The following is a 19381-nucleotide window of genomic DNA, read 5'->3' on the forward strand; positions in this document are numbered from 1 at the left end:
ATAATGAAGTTTCTTTCACTTAACTTGTAAACTTTCTTAAACTTTTAAATTTACATATGTTCAACTTCTCTGCCACCCAATCCTGTAGGACAGAGGTCCCCAACCCTTTTTGCACCAGGGACCGGCTTTAAGCGATCAAGAGAGGAATGGGTGAATGAATGGACGGAGGGTGGGAAGGAAGGAAGGGAAGAGGGAAGGGACAGGAACAGAGGAAGGAAGCAAGGAAACTTATGAAAGGGGAGAGTAAGAGAGGAATGAGTGAAGGGAGGGAGGGAAGAAGGTGGGAAGGAGAAAGAAAAGAAGAAATAGAGGAAGGGAAGGTAAAAGAGAGAAAGAAAAAGAGCAAGAAAGAAAGCTGCAAGCACCCCCCCGAGCCCCCCAGGCCGGCTGCAACCTTTTAAAACACGCGCGCCGCTTCGCAGCTGTCTCCTGAAGCCGAACGCGGAAGTTAGCGTTTGGCTTCAGGAGACAGCTCCTTGGCGCTTGTATCTCGAATTTGGGCTTGTAAGTACTGTAGAACAAAAATATCTCTCCCCTCCCAGCTCTTATCTCGAGTTGCTCTTAAGTAGAGCAGCTCTTATGTCGGGGTTCCACTGTAGTTTGGATTTCATTTTATCACTTGCAAGAATAGCTATAGACCGTTAATCATTTTCAATGTTAAACTTTTTAAGAAAAATGAAATCATGGTATGTGCATGGTATCAAATCCCATTTTACAAGAAATTGTCTCCAAATAATGTGAATATGTGTACGACTGTACTGATTCTATATTTTATATAGAGTCTATATACTTCTTTTAAAAAGTTACTAGCTATTCAAAAGGTTCTAAGTCAAGAATTGAAGCTAAATGTCTGTAAAGCCAAATCTACTCACAGATCCAGAGAAAACAATTACTTCTTACAATTACTTCTATGTACTTCTTACATACACTCTCAAAATATGGTGAAAATGATCTCTTGAAACCTCAAAATACAGGGAGTTACATTTAAATTAATACTGTACTTCCACTGACCGACAAAAAGTATTCTTAGCAATATTTTACAGTAGCAGTATTTTATTTTATTTAGAATCAGTAAATTACTCTTCATATCACAATTTCTTTTTATTACAATGTAACATATATATGTAAATAATTTAACTCTAGTGAACACATAAAAAGTAACATCTCTAATTGACAAACATACAGACCTAATCTGGTGTCTATGGGCAACACTTGCATCTTTTTACTTCCCCTTAGGTCCTAATAGAATTCCTGAACCATTTTTTTTTTCCTGAAATTAAAATAACTAGGCAGTAATTGGAAAACATCAAAGTGAAGCTCAAGTCTAAAGCTGTTTACTTCCAACCATGCTACCAGATCCCACATGGAGCCTGAAACTATTTTAGAATATAAAAAAGGTAGCTGAATATGAACAAGCCTCTTGCTTTAAAATGTACATAGAAAACAAAACACACTGGGAAACATTAGGAAATATCTTGAAAGGTTAAAAATGATGCAGGAGGAGGAGACTACGTCTATGCAGTATACAGTAAGCCTTTGGGAGTATGTTTGGGTTTTGTCCCTGTAGACCACTAGAAATAAAAGTCATGCTTGCTTTTACTGGTAGTACATATTTTGCCTCACTTTGTTTCTCAGATTATGAACAAAGTATTTTTTGTAAAATGGATTTTTAGCTTTCATATCTAAGCTGTCTTCATACTGCACAGACATACTTTGGGCCTCATTAGTCCATGTTCTTCAGTATAATTGTGTTTGGAAATTACTGATAGTTTTATTTTCTTAGCCTTTCCTATTTTGTCACCATCATTATTGTAGTCCTTTTGTTAGAATATGATTGATTTTCTCAAAATTATAAATACGACTATCAAGAAGGGAAAAAAAGATCTTTAAAAATTTTAAATAATCAGCAAAATGGTTTTCCATTCTCAGATAGGAACATTTAGCCCCTTGAAGTATAAATTTTTTAATGATTGTCCTACATTTGCCGAAAAGAAATACCAAATAAATCAGAAGAATTATTCTGGAAATACTTAGCATGTGTAAAACAATATAACACACACTTTCAAAATTGTGAACTCTTCGCAAGATTATTGATGCTGCCCACTAACTCTCTTGCTGAACTTTTAGTCTTTATTAACTTTGATAGCAGTACCTAAAAGCTTATTTTATATTAGTTTCATTTTCACCACTTTAAAGTACTCAGTCTTAAGAAAGACATATTTCCTGCCTACTGAAGAAAACTATCAATATTTAATACAGATGTTGCATTAAAACCATACAATTGTTTATCTAACACTTCAAGACAAGTACTTCACTGCATGTGGAATTTTCCAACAAAAGAAAGAAAGAAAGAAAGAAAGAAAGAAAGAAAGAAAGAAAGAAAGAAAGAAGGAAAGAAAGAAAGAAAGACAGGATTGTTGTTTTGGATTGGTATATTATACAATCCCTTCTGAAATCCAGCCGCTACAATGATGACATATTAGGACCTGTAGAAGTATGGAAAGTATGTATGAAACCTTGAACTTCTGGAAAAAGGTGAAATGCACACACACACACACACACTGCTTTTTTAAAAAAAATAACAGGGGGTGGTCATAAAAAGTTTGAAAGACAGGAGAAAAATGGGTGTCCAAATCCTCCAAAAATTAGAATAGTTTCAGCATTTGATTAATTTTGGGGAATAAAACTACTACATAACATAAAACCACTATACCATGATCTACAAATCATAGTGTCTGAATTCCATATCAAGCCAGATAACTTAAGTTATTGCTCAGCGTGTCATGTAAAACAGATCACTAGGCTAAGAAATTTAAGTAAAACAATTCAGATCTGAGATAGGACGAACATCTAATATCAATTTATACTTCCATCTATTTCATTCTGCAGATTTCTATAATTTTGGATCTATAATAATAAAAACAGTTGTTCTCATATCCTAAAAACTCTACTGACTTAACTGGGAACTAACAACTGGTTCTTATCGATATTTTAAGTAACATGCTAAGATTTATATTTTTCTCAACAGGATTCCTTTGTAATATGATTAATAAAATACTTATACAGTTGAAAAGAAATTAATAGATGTAACACAGCACTATCCTTTTAACTTTTCTAAGGTTTCCTAGTAAATCTGAGTATTCTTGCCCAAGAACACATTAATTTATTTGTGACAATTCAAACATCAATTAAGATGTTAGCTAAACTGTTTAAAAAGCAGTATTTACTTTTTCATTTGATTTTTATAGTCAGAACTATCCTATTTATATAAGAAAGAAAAGTTAATAATACTGTTCAACTGAAATAAACTTCTAACATGAACTGCACAACTTAGCACCAAGTTAAATCAATGATTTATATAAGAATAGAGATTAATGTCTTAAGAATGCATTAAAATATTCAATAAGATTAAAACTACCTTTAGTAGCATTTATTTATAAGTGCATTTTTAAAAAAATCAAAAGATAAATCTTGCATGTACAACTTCTAACCCATCAACCTAAATATATTACTTTAGCTACATATTTTGTTCTAATAATTCTAAATAAACTAAATTTTAAATAAGCATTAAAATATTGCTTTGCAATCAGCTTGGCTAAGCCAACTAGACCAAGGTTAGAATTCCTAAATAAAATAAAAATGTATCTTTTACTAAATAAGCACCCTTATGATCACTGATTTCTGAAACTGAAGCAGGAACCAGCAACAAATTGTTGCTTTAAAAATGTAAGCAGCTGTACATAAACTTTATCTTGCATTTATCTTCTTGTATTAGTTATGTACTCTATTCAAGTAGTATTATCACTAGGCAATATATTTCAAGAGCTACCTCTTCTAAATGTGTGAAATTATACAACCCTTAAAATTACAATATATGAAAAGTCATGTAGTTTAACTTCATACTTAAGTTTAGATGTAATATTTAAAAAATCCAATCCCTTAATATTTACCTATTTTTAGCAACTAGTAACAATGCCCAAACTTCGCTCATAAGGAACTACTTTTTACAAACAATAACTTAAAAGCTTTTGTGAGAAGGATGCCCAATTGGAAAGGAGGCACTTTAAACTATCTGCATAATTTTCTGCTTTGCCCTATATCCTACAATCAGCCTTTAATACCACAAAATTAATGTGATATTTTTCTGCATCTATAGTTCAGAATTTTTAAATTATCTAAAGATATTGGCTTCAGAAACACTGTATCTGTTTCAAAGGTGCTAGATCATTGTATCCTTATGTGAGTTTTATACTCTGGGGTGACTTTCTACTTGTCAGACAAGGATATATAATGAATGAGAGGAGGGAATGGAGGAAAAATGCTGAATGTAGTAACACTAGTGACTTTTAACAGTTTGTTCCATGAGAGAAACTATTCTTTCACAATTCGCTGTCCAACATATACCAAAAAACCCTAAAGGTGGTATACCAATATGAAAAAGAATCAAGCAAAGTTTGTCTCATTCTTGATTCTTGAAAGAAGTCTTGATCCAACCCATAGCTTGTCTATGTATAATGAAATAAAATTTATTTACTAAAAATGTGACTGATTATAATTCAAGGGGAGAAATCCTAAGAAATCCCTAATCAGATTTCCCTGCCTGCTCTACAAGTGAGTGAGACATTTTGCTTTTACCCTTTTTGATTTTTCCCTTCATTTAAAATCAAACGCATGCCATTTGTGCTGCCCAGGAGGTAAAGAGAAATACATTCTGCATGCCAAGTAAAAACTTCCTTGAACTACCCCCCAAAATCCCCTTCAAAACTATCCCAAACAATAGTCTGTCACAGATCCATAAGTTTTCTAGCTTAGTTCCATAGATGTTCCTTCCTGAATGTGAAACAAACAAAAATGTCTCTAGTCAAAACAAATAGAACCACAAACCGATCAATTGCACATACTACAAGCTAAGTGTGCCTTAAAACACCACAACAGTCCACAAGTTTGTTTTTGTCAAACCGATACACGTTTTATGAACAACACTCTGTCCCCCACTAAAATCAGGCAGAAAGAGTTAGCTGTGCGATTGTCACTTAACATTATCCTGCCAGGGTTAGTCAGTAGTTTTTTTCCTCCCAGACTGTTTGGCTTTGTCTTTCAGCAAAATAAGACATGGAAAACAAGAGATTCCGCCTATAAAGGCTGCTTATAATTCCTCAGTAATTGCACAGCCCTATTGTGTTATGTGAAACAGGACTGCATACGCGAGAGAGCGCTCCTACAGGCCTAGTTGGCTCACACAAGCGCGCGCTCTCATTCTCGCCCTCTCTCGCTCGCTCCTCCCCTCCCGCCTCCTGCTCTCCCTGCACAACATCCATGACGTACCTTTATTTCTAGCATAGTGACTCTACGGCTCTCGCATTAGTAGGATTATTATTATTTACCCTAACTGCAGGACCCCAGACAGATGACTTCGGAGACAACACCTGCTCGACTTTACACAAAAAAACACAAACTCGCCTGTTCTCGGGCAGGGGAAAAAAAGCAGGAGTTTTAAAAATGTTTTTTTTTTAAGTTGCTAAAAAAAAATTTGCGGGAAATTCAATTTTTTAAAGGGCTGCTTGCAAACTTTCCCTAGCACATCCACACCGCCTTGGTCGCTTCTCTTACTAGGCTCTCATAGCTCCTGGGATGCTCCTTTCCAGTCCAGTCCGTCCGCTTCGGCAGCAGCTGGAGAGGGGAAAAGACACCGCCGGTCACTAAAAGACACCCCCTTCCTTGCCCCCCCGCCCAGAAAACAGCCCCCGGAGTGCCTTCCCGCCCCCCCGGCGAGGGGGGGAGGAGGCGAGGCCGCCGCAGCCGCTAGCACTCCAGCAAGCGGGCGGGCAAGGGAAGAAGCGCTGGGAAGGCGCCGCGTTACTTACCTCCTTCTCGGCGACTTCTCGGATCAGGACCTGGAGGACCAACAAAAAAGGGGGAAACAGGGTCAGAGGCAGCGCGAGGGAAAGTAGCCATATTTCCAGGCCCGGCCCCGGCGGCGGTCCTTACCTGCGCGGCTTGCTGGCAGGGTCCGTCCTCGAGAAAGCGAGCGATGAGGAAATAGAGCTCTGCAGAGGGGAGGGGGAGAAAGGGGGGGCACACACACACACACACCGTGAAAACAAGGGCGAGGCCTGTTAGGGCGGCAGTCCCGGCCCGGCACCCACTTACTTACCCGCTCGCAGCTCCGCCGAGTGCCTGCCGCCGCCGCTGCTGGAGCCGCCGTCCCCGGACATGGCGAGCGGAGGAGCTCGGCTCGCTCAGGCCGAGCTCCTCGGCGATGTGGGGCCCTGCAGCTGAAAAGCACGCTCCCCCAGTGGCTGTCACGGTTTCTTCAGCGGCAACGAGAGTCGGAGCTCCACCATTCGAGCCCCGGTAGGAGGAGGAGGAAACAACAACTCGCAGCAAAACCCGCCGCCGCCGCTGCTGCTGCTCCTGACCGTTTGCCTCAGCGCCAGCGAGCGCGATCCTTCCGCCGCGACAAAGAGTCCCGGCCCCCCTCCCTCAGGGCGCGCACACCCCCTTGGCCCGCGCACCCCTGTCCCGCCTCGCCTTCGACCTCCCGACAACCCTCCGAGGGCTCGGATGCCGGTCCTCGGCGTGCTGAGGGGCTGGGCGGAACGGACTCGCGCGCCGGCTCCACAGCGGAGGGAAGAAGGAAGATGTCGGAGCAGCAGCAGAGGCGGGGTGGAGGGTGGGCGGGTAAAAGCTCGCTCGGCAGAAAGGCGCTTTCTCTGTGAAGAGCTGGGAGGCCTCGGCGGAGGGATACCTCGCGCGAGAGGGGAGGGGGAAGAGGCCCGTTGGCGGCGGTGGTGGCGCTGGAAGTTGCTTAGTTTCAATGTAGCCGAAATAGGAACCAAATGAGGCAAAAATGCCCCCAGGGACCGTAGGCCTCACTGGGTGAGGCGGGCATGAGGAGCTCCACTTAGCCCTCGTTATCAGGGCCTTTTGGAAAGAGGGAGGGAGGAAGGTTGAGCAGAGTCGTGCCAGGCTCTCTTTGCTTTCATGGCCCTCCTTGCCGCCTTTATATGGTACAGATTTCCATCTCTGCTTGTAAGTTACCATGTCGTGTATAAATATATACATATATATCCAAACAGTTATATGTATATATTCCTGTGTGAATGTTCCTCAGTATGAGTGGGAGAATCGGGGTGAGTGACGAATAAAATGTCTCGTTTTGCTAAGCGTTTTCCAGTAAATTGTCCTTTGTTGTTGTTGTTGTTCTCCTCTCTGGTTGAGATGATGAATAAAATATCCTGTTTATCAATTGTCCTTAATTTTAGCCTCAGTATTCTTCCTTGGTCGCTGCCAGTTTTAGTAATGGGAGATGGTGGGGGCTTCCCCCCCCCATTTTGTCGGAACAATACAATTTTATGAAAATGAATACAGTGAGAAGGATGGAATGAGATGGATAGGTATGGTCACATTTGAGGAGGTGAGGTAATTTACAGCTGGATCAATAACAAACAGAAAGCGTTAGGCAAGCTTAATAGTCACATTTGCTTTTTGTCTTTCATGCTGCATATAGGCAATGAATAGACTTAATCTGCCAAAACGACCCGTTTTGTTTCATTGTGAAGAGCAGATTTTTTTTATGTTCTGCCAAAGGCATACCGGTACCTATTGATTGTGTAAAGAATCTATGACTGGAGACTGAAAATAAGATTTTTGTGTGTATATATTCTGCCTCCAATAAGATGTAAACCATTGGAATAATGGGTTGCATTAGTTATAGGCCAATGACAGTCACATTTTGGTTAAGTGAATACTTAACAGTAAACTAAGTTAAAATGTTCTTTTTTGTTACTTGAAAACTGTTTAACTATATAGCATTTAATTAATAACCAGTTATAGTATTGCAGTCTGCTTGTGATGATTAAAGTTATAGATCAAGTTACTCAGAACTGAGCCCGCAAAGGGTAACAGTTACTACATAAATGCTTGTTTTGTTGCTTTAAGAGGAATTCTAGCAATAATGTTTCAGCTTCATTTTATACTAGAAAATATATACAGGAAAATTAGGGTAAATAAACTATTGAATGTAGCTAGTTGAACACAATTTAGATTACATCTGGGGGGAAAGAAACATTGCATTCGTGGTACTTTGATTAAAATTATAATATAAACTAAAGTTACATGTATTTCAAATGGTACTTATGTAACATTTTAACTAGTTTTTGATACTATAATAAACCTATTATATCAATCATTTTTGTACTACAGTTTTATGGATTCTATTTGATTCTAGGTTCTAATATTTGTCTATAATATTCAATTGAATACAAATGTTACTTCCATTGCTCTTTTCCATAAAGATTTACTTTTAATAAAGTATTCTGTAACTATTTATGATACAGAATATAAAAAGCAATTCTCAAAAATTGTGGATAGATTTAGAAAATGTTCATAACTGCTTTTTTAATTGCTTATGGATGCAAAATAAGCTATATGTTAGATTGAGGGTATGTTTCATTTAATATGGAAATATTTAATTTTTTGCTCTGAAATTACTATTTTAATATTGCGTGTTGCATAATAAATTTGAATTCATATTGCATAATCTTAATTTATATACAAAAATAATTCTGTATCAAAAATACTAATCATATAAGTAAAGAGTTACAAACAAGGGTTGTGAACTTTTATTCTTTATTATTCTTATATGCAAACTATTTTTTTTTCCATGGATGGTTAGGTATTCTTTTGGTATTACTGTATAACAAATTGAAATTACTGGTGATACCATTCAGTTCTGAAATTATAAATATATTCTATTCAGTTTTCAATATAATTTAGTAGTTTAAAGTACTTAATCTCTGTAAGATTTTCCAGGTTTCCTTGCAAAGTATTGCTTTTGAATTTTATTTCTATCGTTCTTGTTTTAGTTGTACTGTTCATTGTGATGAGATGATTCTTTGTGAGCCAATTCTGTTATAAATGAGCCTTGCTTTATATGAGAACATTGTCTCTTTTAAATTAAAATGGCTGCTCAAAATATAATGTTATAGTTGTGATTTTACAATTTTCTACAGAATCATATTGTATTTGTGAGAATCTATTATTCATTTTGTTTTAACTTTGCTAAATATGAGCATCTCATTTTTGGGATCATTAATGTGCTCAAGAAATTTATCATCTCCCATCCATGATAGTACTGCTAGAGGATAACAGCTTACTTTATAAAGAAAATGACTTATTTTTAGTAAGAAATTAGAAATATTAATCCTAAAATAACATTCACCATTATTTATATCTCCTAATTATTCATGGTGAATAATTGATTTCTGTAGGATATTTTCTGAATATTAAGATAAAGTTAATGAATGAACTTGTATTCACTTAATTAGGACAATTATTTGAATTATTGTTAATACCTGATCTGTTATACAAAACATATTATCTAAACTATAGCACATTATCTATATATATATTTAATCATGTGATAGTTCTGTAGGGCCACATATACGAATTAATGTTGATTTAAATACTTTGTCTATTGTAGAAATACTGCTGAAAATTAGGGATTTATGCAATTTTGCATTGCATGATTTGCTTTCCAGTGCAGAAGTAATTATATCACAGCTTTTATGGCTTGCTTTGTAATAAGGAACTTGTGGCACCTAATTTACTTGGATTTGCTTTACAAATATGAATAGGATATTAGCAATGGAGTATTAAATATATTGGATAAAAAGCCTTTTTGTGAAGGGAAGAACTTTGATAGTTAGCAAAATGAAGAGATACATTTGTTGCCAATTCCACCTCTTTCTCCAACATTTTTGCACTATATCCCATGCTATTTTAGAAAATGTCTTAACTTTCTCTACCAGATGTTTGCCTAGTCCAGAGAGAATCAATTATGCTTCCCTGTTCTGTGTGTAGCAACTGCTTGTCCTTTTCAATTCAGCCTCTAGGACATTTGATTTAATCTAGAGAAATTACTGTAGTTAAAAGTTGCAAATGGCTGTACAGTATATACTTTAAGTACAAGACTTGAACTGTCAAAATCACTTCTAATAGTTCTGATCATTTTTCTTGGAAAATATTTCTACCTAATTATGAACTTTCGTAAATAAAATTGATATTTGGGGGATACCGTTTTTGTAAAATATATTTGATATTACAATAAATGATATATATAATGTGAAATATTGATATATACCACTAAATATAATTACAAAATTATTTCAGATATGCTATCAGTGCATTAAAATACATTTCATGAAAGAATCCTTTACAAAACTGTGAAATAAAGATTCTTGCTATAAATGCTTAAAAATTGCATGAAATATTTTTTTCCAAAAAAATTGTCTTTTATCTGAAACGAATTACATTTTTTAATTTCTACATTTTATAATGAAGAACAAGTGATAGTCAATCTTCAAAGTTCAAACTGTTGTTAGTTATTAAAACAACCAAAGTAAGGATACGTGGAAGTATTATATTAGACATAAATGACTTTATTTTCAGAAAAGAAATTAAGTAATCAGATATACCAATTAGCTTTTCTTTTCTCTATTTTCTTTTATTTTTTCTCTTTACAAGGTAATTTATTTGAATGTAATATGTAGACCAGGTGAACTGCATTTTACAGTTTGATGTATCTGTGAAAAGAGTGATTATGATTCATGCTATTTTTTGCCTCTTACAGTTACCTACCATATTTCACTGTGGTTACCAAAAGGCAGAAGCAACAAAAACTTCGTGACAATTTAAGAAATAGCAGTGTATTATAGCCTACAGTAAACCAATATGTATTGATAAAGACTTAAGTGTATAATAAAATGTTCCTGATGTTTCCTGGTTCAGCATGCTTTTAAAATCAAGACTTTTTTGAGAAGAGGGGAGTTTTCTTTACTAACACAAGATTCTGAGGGGAACTCCAAATTAAAACTTAGTTTCAATAATAGTCATAAAATTTACTCAGCAATACAAATGTAAAAACTGGGTAATTTTATTTATTTGTTTATTATGTAATTCTATTAAGTTTTCTCTGGGCAAATGAAATTGTACACTTCTTTCCAATAAATACAATGAACAAAACAAGTGAAATGTATCTAGTTCTTAGCTTGTAAGACATAAGTAAATAAGCCATAGAACATCATTTGAAAATGTATTGCATAACTTTTGAGATATTGAGAATCACTTTGGAATCATTTTTAAAATATTCCAATGTGTCCAGAAAGCATTTTCAAAAAACCTAGTCTTTGTCCAAGATGTAAATTCAAAACTTATTTACCTTTCACATAAGGATGATAATTTTAAATATTTTAAAATAATTGTCACATTTATGTAGCTTAAATGTTAAATCTTTCAGCCTTTTTCAACCTTTTAAGTGATTGGCCAAATGGTCTGCCCCATAATAAAATAATTTAACTGCAATATCATGTAACAGAACATTAATATATTTTATGCTGCCATTACTATTGCATGCCATTAGCAAATAACAGTAGTTATGCACTATTATGATTTAAATTTATTCATGATACAATCTGTTTATTGCTTCAACTTCTGTGATTTCTTTCAGCACCATAAATTGTCTATATTAAGTCAGAATTTCTTCATTATGAATTTTGGTTAACATGTACAGACTGAAGCATCCGAGCTAATATACAAGTAGAGGTAATAAGCAGGAGGAAACAATCATTATAAACCTTTATTAATTTAGGAAGAATTAACTATCTGATCTACCTTTCAAGTATGTTTTATTCCTTCATTCTGTAAAGGGTTAGACTTTCTACATAAAGATTGGAAGAGATAATTATAGTGTATAGAACAGAGATAGTCATTTTCAAATAGAACTTGCCAGTGACCTTTTTGTGAAATGTACACTATATTCCAGAAAGGTGAGGGCCAGACAATCATTGCCTTAAATGTAATTAATATGATTGTTTCATTGTGTTTAAAATATTTCTAGTACATTTGAAATTGTCTTCCTGTGGTAACTCTGGGAGAAAGGTAAATCAACATCCAAAACTGGAAGACCCCCCCAGAATGGGCACTATTGGGACTATAAGATCCTAAGACTCTTAATAGTATTAATTTCTTCAAAAAATAAAGATAATAAACATTGGTGGTTCACTTATCTGATTCTGGATTAAATTTCAACCTTCAAATGCTAAGATTTAGGGTTTAATTGTATGCCGCCACGAGTCTACGGAGAGGGGCGGCATACAAATCTAATAAATAAATAAATCTTTTTTTCATCTTGAACTGTTTTGTTGTTTTTTAAATTTTACCTATAAACTACATAGAGTTGAGGAGATGGCCCAAAAATTGAAATAATAAATGTAGCATTTTCTATAGACATAGTGAGGTGTTCCTTGAGAAAAAATGTTTCCAAAGTTTTGCATACTTAGGAGATGCTTATAAGCCTGAATAGAAAAATGTTTTTTGCAGATTTCACCATCAAATTATATACCAACCATCACATTTCAAGACCAATCAAGTGTTTGAAGAAGCCTGATTTTCCTTAGTAACATTAGTGTAATCAAATAATTACTCTATTTTGTGTTATTCCAAATTAACCAAATTAAAGTTTGCGTGTGTGATGTGTGTGTGTATTATAAATTGATTCTAGCTAGCCAAACTTCTTAGAAGTCACCTCATTCTAAAATATATGCAAGAAGTCTTAAGGTCCATTTTAATTGTTAGAATTCATTAAAACACTAAAAGAGTATGAAGCTTATATTATGTTTGTTAAATAAAATTTAAAATAAGTGTACATATCAAAAATAAACCTTATAGCAAGAGTACTTTATTATAAGATTTACAAAATATTTGTAGAAAAAATTGCTATTGGCTCTATTGTGTACATTTGCTGTCTTTGGAGATTTAACTCAAATAGCCATTGTGAAATCAATTATATATGCGGTTATATACCCATTAAAGCTTGTTAGACCATCATCTGACCTCTAAATATTTTTAAAATGTTTATTTATATATCTTTAAAGTTCCCTGGAATATTGAAAGAATTCTGAGAACATTTAGTTTGATCTCAATGATGACTTGTTCTAATAATCATTTTAGTATTTTTATTTTATACATATTGTGTAATGGACATACTAAACTAAACTGTTTCTATAAGACTCTGCATTTAATATTTAGTGTCTGTTACAGGTTAAATATTAGAGATAAATTTTCAGTGCAATAATTTGTAAAACTAGTGATATATTTCACATATGAACAAAATACAGTAATTATGTCTTATCCATGTTGGCCACTTCAAACATAGTATTTTAAATGTGTGTTCATAATCAATATGCTAAGATTGTACTTGTCTTAACAACACGTCCATGCACTAATAAGAAGGAGCAGCCTCTCAACTGCTCCTTTATCTATACTGGAAGCTTCCTTAATAGTCTTAATTGCTGCATTTATATTCAAAGCTTGTTTCTTCACTTGTTCAGTGTATTTACATAAAGGTACTAATAACACAGAATATCTGTATTATGCAACTGCAAATGTGTAGCTTTAAAATTGTAATCTGTTGCCTCTGCCTCTTTTATTGGATTTCAGTTGTATTTTTCATCTAAAAAGTGAAGCATTTTTACCTATGTATAAATTTATTCTTTGTAGATCTAACTTCCATGAGGACTTCACCTCCTACAATTGGAATTCCATTACTCTCCCTGTGTGCATCAAGAAATTCCCCAACTTTTCAGTGCATACTTCAAAGTATATGAAAACAAAAATCAATTCTATTTATTTACAATATTTTATTTTTTGGAGTTCATGTTACCAAACACCCACACATCTTTTGCCGACTTACCTTTTAAAAGCGTGAAACAATATAAACAACATACTGTAGATTATCAGGGGAGGAACAAAAAGCAAACCCAAGCTATTGTGGGGGTGGGGGAAACCAATAGAGGCTCCATAACTATCATAGCTGAGGCCTGAGGTAAAACCATGTTTCCAAAGATTTTCAAAATGTTTGCAGACTGGGACTCTCATAGTACAGAAAAGGTGTACTGTTAGAGTCTGATAGGAGACATTGGTGGAAGGAATCTGGAATGCATCCACTCTGCCTAATCTTATGTGTAGGAAGAAATTAATGAAAATGGAAAGTCCCTCAAATAACAGGCCTTATGCCATGAAGGGCTCTGTAAGTGATATCCAAAAACCTTGAAATGCACCTGGAAACAAAATGGTAACTAGCTTATTTTATAAAGCAGTGCTGCCTCATGGACGTATTGTGGCATGTCATTATGTTTTTGCTGTATTGACAGCCATTTTTTAAAAGTATTGAGAGTTTTTTTCTGTTAAAAACAACATATAAAAAGACATACAAAAACACATAAAATAGGTAACAGCTTTTACAGGTTTTTTGTCATATTTCCACATATATTTACATCTATTCATTCCACTTTAATTACAAATGAATCTAGTTTTCATAGGAAAAGAAAGTAAAAAGATTTACAATTCTTTCAGAGATGACTCTCATTCTATAACCAAATTTGAATTTACTTATGTTTGTTTTAAGCATCATTTATTTAGTCTTCGGAGAGGGGCGGCATACAAATCTAATAAATTATTATTATTATTATTATTATTATTATTATTATTATTATTATTCCATGATTCATAAAATTCTGTATCTTCCTTCTCATGTATCTTCATTGTCAGTTTACGCATCTTGGAACATTCCAATTTTTTTTCTAATAACTATAGATGATGTTAGGATAGTATTGGATTTCCAACTCTGAGTGTAAGCAATTCTGGCAGCTGTGGTTATGTGAAGTATTATATAATGATCCTCTTTTTAAAACTTTCCTCTGAAAATTTCCAGTAAAAAACCACTGGTTTCAAATCTATCCTCTGTTGTGTGATTTCTTCCAACTAATTTCTTATTTTATTCCAGATTTTGATTTTAGGACATGTCCACCAGAGATGATAATAAGTCCCTTGCTCCTTATGCTTCCAACAGTTTGAAGACACCTTCAAATCTTTGTCAATCATGCCAACGATAAAACATTTTGTAAATATTTTCCTTATATGATGCTGCTAATGTCAGTTTGTAGTTTACCTCCAAAATTTTGTTCCATTCTGCCATATGGATTGCATATCCAAAATTTTGTGCCCATGCCATCATTGTTCCCTTAACCACATCTTCCTCCAATTTGAATTGTAATTGAAAGTTACATAATTTCGTTATCATTTTTTCTAATAATAAAATTTTATCTAATCCTTGTTCTTTTTGGAGTCCAAATTCTGTTACATCATTGTCCCTCATAATGGCTATAGCGTACAGGAATGGGTTAAATCCATCTGCTCTCTGATTGGACTGAGTCTGTCAAAGCATGTTTAGATACCGCAGTTGTTGATATGCTTGACAGCTTTTTCATTCAGTTGCTCAGCCACTCCATTCCTCCCAAACTGGGTGGATATTGGTTGCTATATTCCATTTTTTCTTACTATTAATCCCTCTTGTATCAGCATGTCTTAGTAACATAAGAGACCATTGGTAGCTTTAGAATTTCAGTTGCTGCTGAGCCATAGCTCAAACTGCTTCTGGCAGCGGTAACTTAATTGTCAGAGAAAGATTGCTTTAAATTGTGGCTTGCTGCTTGATGAGCCTACAGTGTTAGGAAACCGCGTGTGGGGTGAGAAATTATCAGTCCCCTGGATCAGGGCTCCAATCCAGACTGCCTGCTGACCAGCTCTTAGCCCCATTGATCGGTGGACGTGGTGAGCATTTTTGGTGGGTAAGCAGTTATCCACATAACAACGTCAAGAAAGTCAGGACTTCAATTTCTGCTGCAAGGCTTATAGAATACAGTAGATCACAAGAATTGGCAATAGTGCAGAGAGTGGATCTCTCCACCGCCTCTCATCACACTGGGTTGGTGATAGACACATTTCAATGGTTGCATCCACCATTTAGCCGCCCTGAGTTTTCAGAGAGGGGCAGTATACAAATCTAATAAGTTATCATCATCATTATCATCATTATTTGGCAAGCAGCCTTTTCCCACAGCGGTGGCCATTTTGTGTGCACAGATCAACAGAGTGCTGCTTGTAACAATACTGCCAGCTTGTTGCCTCAAAGGACACATATTCTGTAACCATTGGAGGTGCAATTACCGTTCTTCACTTAGTGTCAGCTTGCATATAAGCTGCAGACCATTGCCCAGTGGAGTATTGGCTCCCGTAGGTTGACAGCTTGCCACGCCCCATCAAGACATGGCTCTTTGAATGGCTAGGCCACACCCCACAAAGATATGACCATACAGTGCCATGCCCCACCAGGGCACAGCTATGCAATTTGAATTACTATTTCACCTGCTGCCACACCCCACCAAGGTACAGCTCAGCTCCAGTGTCAACTCTGAACTCTATTATTCCCAGCTCCAATTATCAACCTTGAGGCCCAGGAGCAAGTTTCTTTACTCTCACTGAAACTGCCCCACCTCCTATAAGCCAGAGGGGCACTGAGCCACAGGCCACCTTCACCCCTATTGCCGCTGGCCTCAGGCCCCAGGATGATCCCAGGAAGGTCATGCCAGACTATATGAAAGCAATTGTGGCAGAGGCAATCTGTCAGGGCATCACGGAAGGTCTCCAACAGTCCAGATAGCAAAGCCACCCGCATGCAAGGTGGCACTATCAGAGGTTATCTGCAGTATGTGCCTGCAGAAGGTGAGAATTTTTATCTGGACCAGGCTTCTGACCCCTCTGACAGAGACAGCAGGAGGTGGAAACCTGGAGTTGGAACTGTCTGTGGATTAAGACAACCCTTTGGAACAACCTTCGTTCACCAACCTTTTTCGTATTCATCCACTTGGGCACTTACTACACAAGGCCAAGATAGCAACAGGTCTTGCACCAAAAACCTCTGACACAGATCAACCGTCAAAACCAGACCTAACAAACCATTTGTTCTTGGACTGCATTTCTGAAGTGGAAACACTCAAACTATTTGTGGATATTATTTCCAGACAGTGGTCATCCCCAGGAACAGGACTCGACCCCTTGTCATCTGAAAAAAGATTGTACAATGACTTGGTGAAGACTTGGTGAAGACCCTGCAGGTCCCTGCTGTGGATGCGCTGGTTGCAGCATTGCCTACTTCATCCAATCTGCCCGGAGATTCGGCAGAATCATTACACTCTGAAGACTGTAGATCTGAGCAGTCTCTTTAACAGACCCACCAGGCGGCTGCATAGCCAACCTGAGTATCTACCACGGTGTCATTCTTTTCTCGGATATCACTCATCTGGCTTTGCCAGTTACAGGAGAGAACGCCCGTGGCTGATCCCCATCTCTGGCAGGATATCAACAAATTGACAGCAGACCCTCAATGCAACTCATTTTGCGTCTAAGTCCACAGGTGCACCACGGGTGGCTTGGAGGTTTGTAAGAATTGGCAGGTGGACACTTGCCATAAGTGGTGGTTAGCTACAGCCTCACTTGCAGGGAACCATCTATTTGGGTCTTGTTTAGATCCATTGCTAACAAAAACAAAGGACAACAGATTTTGCCATCAGTGACCAGGCGCTCCGATTTCTGGTTGTCACTCTACTTTAGACGATCTAATTATCAATCAGGTGCCTTTCCTCAGAGGCCACAAGGGGGTTATGGGCAGAGACCTAGGCAGCGCCAGGACCATCCTGAATGTGGATGTCTCTTTAAATACTAATGGCCCTTTTGAGGAGGAGGAAGTTGTTCTTTCCGGTGCCCTGAATGAGTGCATCCCAGAGGCTGTTGGCATATTTTGTGGACCGATGGGAAGAGTCCACTTCGGACGCTTGGGTTCAAGAGATGGTTCGGTCTGGTCTTACTCTTGAGCTCCGCTCCATTCCCTTGAGGTTCTGTATCTGATGTCCGGTTTCTAGATCCTCAGACAAGAGGATCCTCATGGAGACAGCTATTCAGCACTTGCTGGACATCTATGCCATTGAGGCCATCCCAGAGGATCAAAGTGGATAGGGATTCTATTTGATCTTGTTTGTCATCCAAAAGACCTGGGAGGACAGAGAGCAGTTCTTGACCTCAAACGATTTAACTGTTACGGCCCTCTCTAAATGGTTTACAGAGGATAAGCATATTGCCCCCAACAATCTGGGTCCTCATTTTATCAACCTTGGAAGAATGGAAGGATGAGTCAACCTTGAGCCTACTGAGTTTTGATCTGCCAAACTGCTGGCAAATGCATTCACTTTTCACCATCTTAGAGGACATTAGAGAGGGCAACTTCCTTTCTTCTATTGATCTGACAGAAGAATATTTGCATGTGCCTGTTGTAATGCAGCATCAATATTTTCTGAGATTCCAGTTCGCTGGAAATTATCAATATAGGGCAATGTCATTTGGTCTTTTCTTGGCATCTAGAGTATTTACAAAGTCGTTGGCAGCTCTTCCGCAGTATTAAGGGCTGTTCCCGTGCATGTCCAGTGTTACCTGGATGACATTTTAATTAAGTCTTCCTCCTCCTCTTGGGCTCAAGAGGATATCCAGACAACCATCCAGGTCCTGCAACACCACAGCTTCTCCATTAATTTGGAAAAGAGCCACTTGACGCCTACTGCCAGATTGCTCCATTTAGGAGCCATAATTGATGGTACAGTATAAGGTATATCTCTCTCACCTGACTAGTGTCTTCCATTTAGAGAGACCGATCAGCAGATTTCAGTATTGACCAATTATTAGGCAAAATGATGTGCACTTATCCATTGTTCCCTGGGTCCATGTTCACTCCTGAGACCTCCAGTGTTTTCTCTTGCTGTTTCAGAGGTCCGGCAGGAGCACTTCTCCAGCCAGGGTGCACCTACCCTCGGACGTTATCACATCCCTCAGGGGGTGGAGGTCCACAGCTCTTTCCAGCAGAAGCCTGTTTAGGAACCAGATCAGGTGGTCCTGACTATAGATGCAAGTTTGAGGGGCTGGTGTGCCCACATGACTGCTCATATTGTCCAAGGTCAGTGGACCGAGCAAGTATGTAAATGCCTGATAAACTGGCTGGAGTTCTGGGCGATTTGGTTAGCCATTTTGGCCATTGCTGATGTGACATCATATGCTAATCATGACCACAACATTACAGCCAAGGCACACATCAATCATCAGGAGGTCACTCAGTCCTAAGCCCTAATGGCGGAAGTACATCAATTGGCCCTTTGAGGGAGAAATTCCTGCTGTTCCTTTGGGCAGACCACATATCAGGTATTGCCAATGTAAAGGCTAATTGGCTCAGCTGATCATTGATAGACCACAACGAATGGTGGCTGTATCCAGCTCTCTTCAGGGAGCTGATGGAGGTATTCAGACTACCAGAGATAAACCCCTTTGCTTCACCAAGAAATGCCCAGCTCGACAAATACTTCCTCCAATTTACGACTCAGAAGGTTGTGGGAACCAACGGTCTTCAGATCTAATATGTCATAAATTAAGAACTGCATGT

At 37.3% G+C, this 19381-nt stretch overlaps 1 protein-coding gene and 1 long non-coding RNA gene across 4 annotated transcripts in view; one reads left to right on the forward strand and one right to left on the reverse strand.

Moving 5' to 3' along the window:
- Positions 1-6698, reverse strand: part of PHIP (pleckstrin homology domain interacting protein) — a 111532-nt gene extending 104834 nt beyond the window's left edge. For all 3 annotated transcript variants that reach the window (XM_070733093.1, XM_070733091.1, XM_070733092.1), the window contains exons 1-4: positions 6155-6698; positions 5989-6047; positions 5865-5894; positions 5611-5670 (exon numbers count right to left, since the gene is read on the reverse strand). In XM_070733093.1, the coding sequence (XP_070589194.1) occupies positions 5611-5670; positions 5865-5894; positions 5989-6047; positions 6155-6215 (210 nt within the window). In that variant the 5' untranslated portion in view covers positions 6216-6698. The remainder of the gene's footprint in view (positions 1-5610; positions 5671-5864; positions 5895-5988; positions 6048-6154) is intronic.
- Positions 6699-6764: 66 nt separating this feature from the next.
- Positions 6765-15174, forward strand: LOC139156916 (uncharacterized). The gene is made up of 3 exons (XR_011557388.1): positions 6765-7032; positions 13561-13659; positions 14846-15174. It is a non-coding gene; the product is annotated as an uncharacterized lncRNA (long non-coding RNA).
- The last annotated feature ends 4207 nt before the right edge of the window (positions 15175-19381 follow it).

This window comes from Erythrolamprus reginae, chromosome 1 (genome assembly GCF_031021105.1).
Source record: "Erythrolamprus reginae isolate rEryReg1 chromosome 1, rEryReg1.hap1, whole genome shotgun sequence".
Lineage (NCBI taxonomy): Eukaryota > Metazoa > Chordata > Lepidosauria > Squamata > Dipsadidae > Erythrolamprus > Erythrolamprus reginae.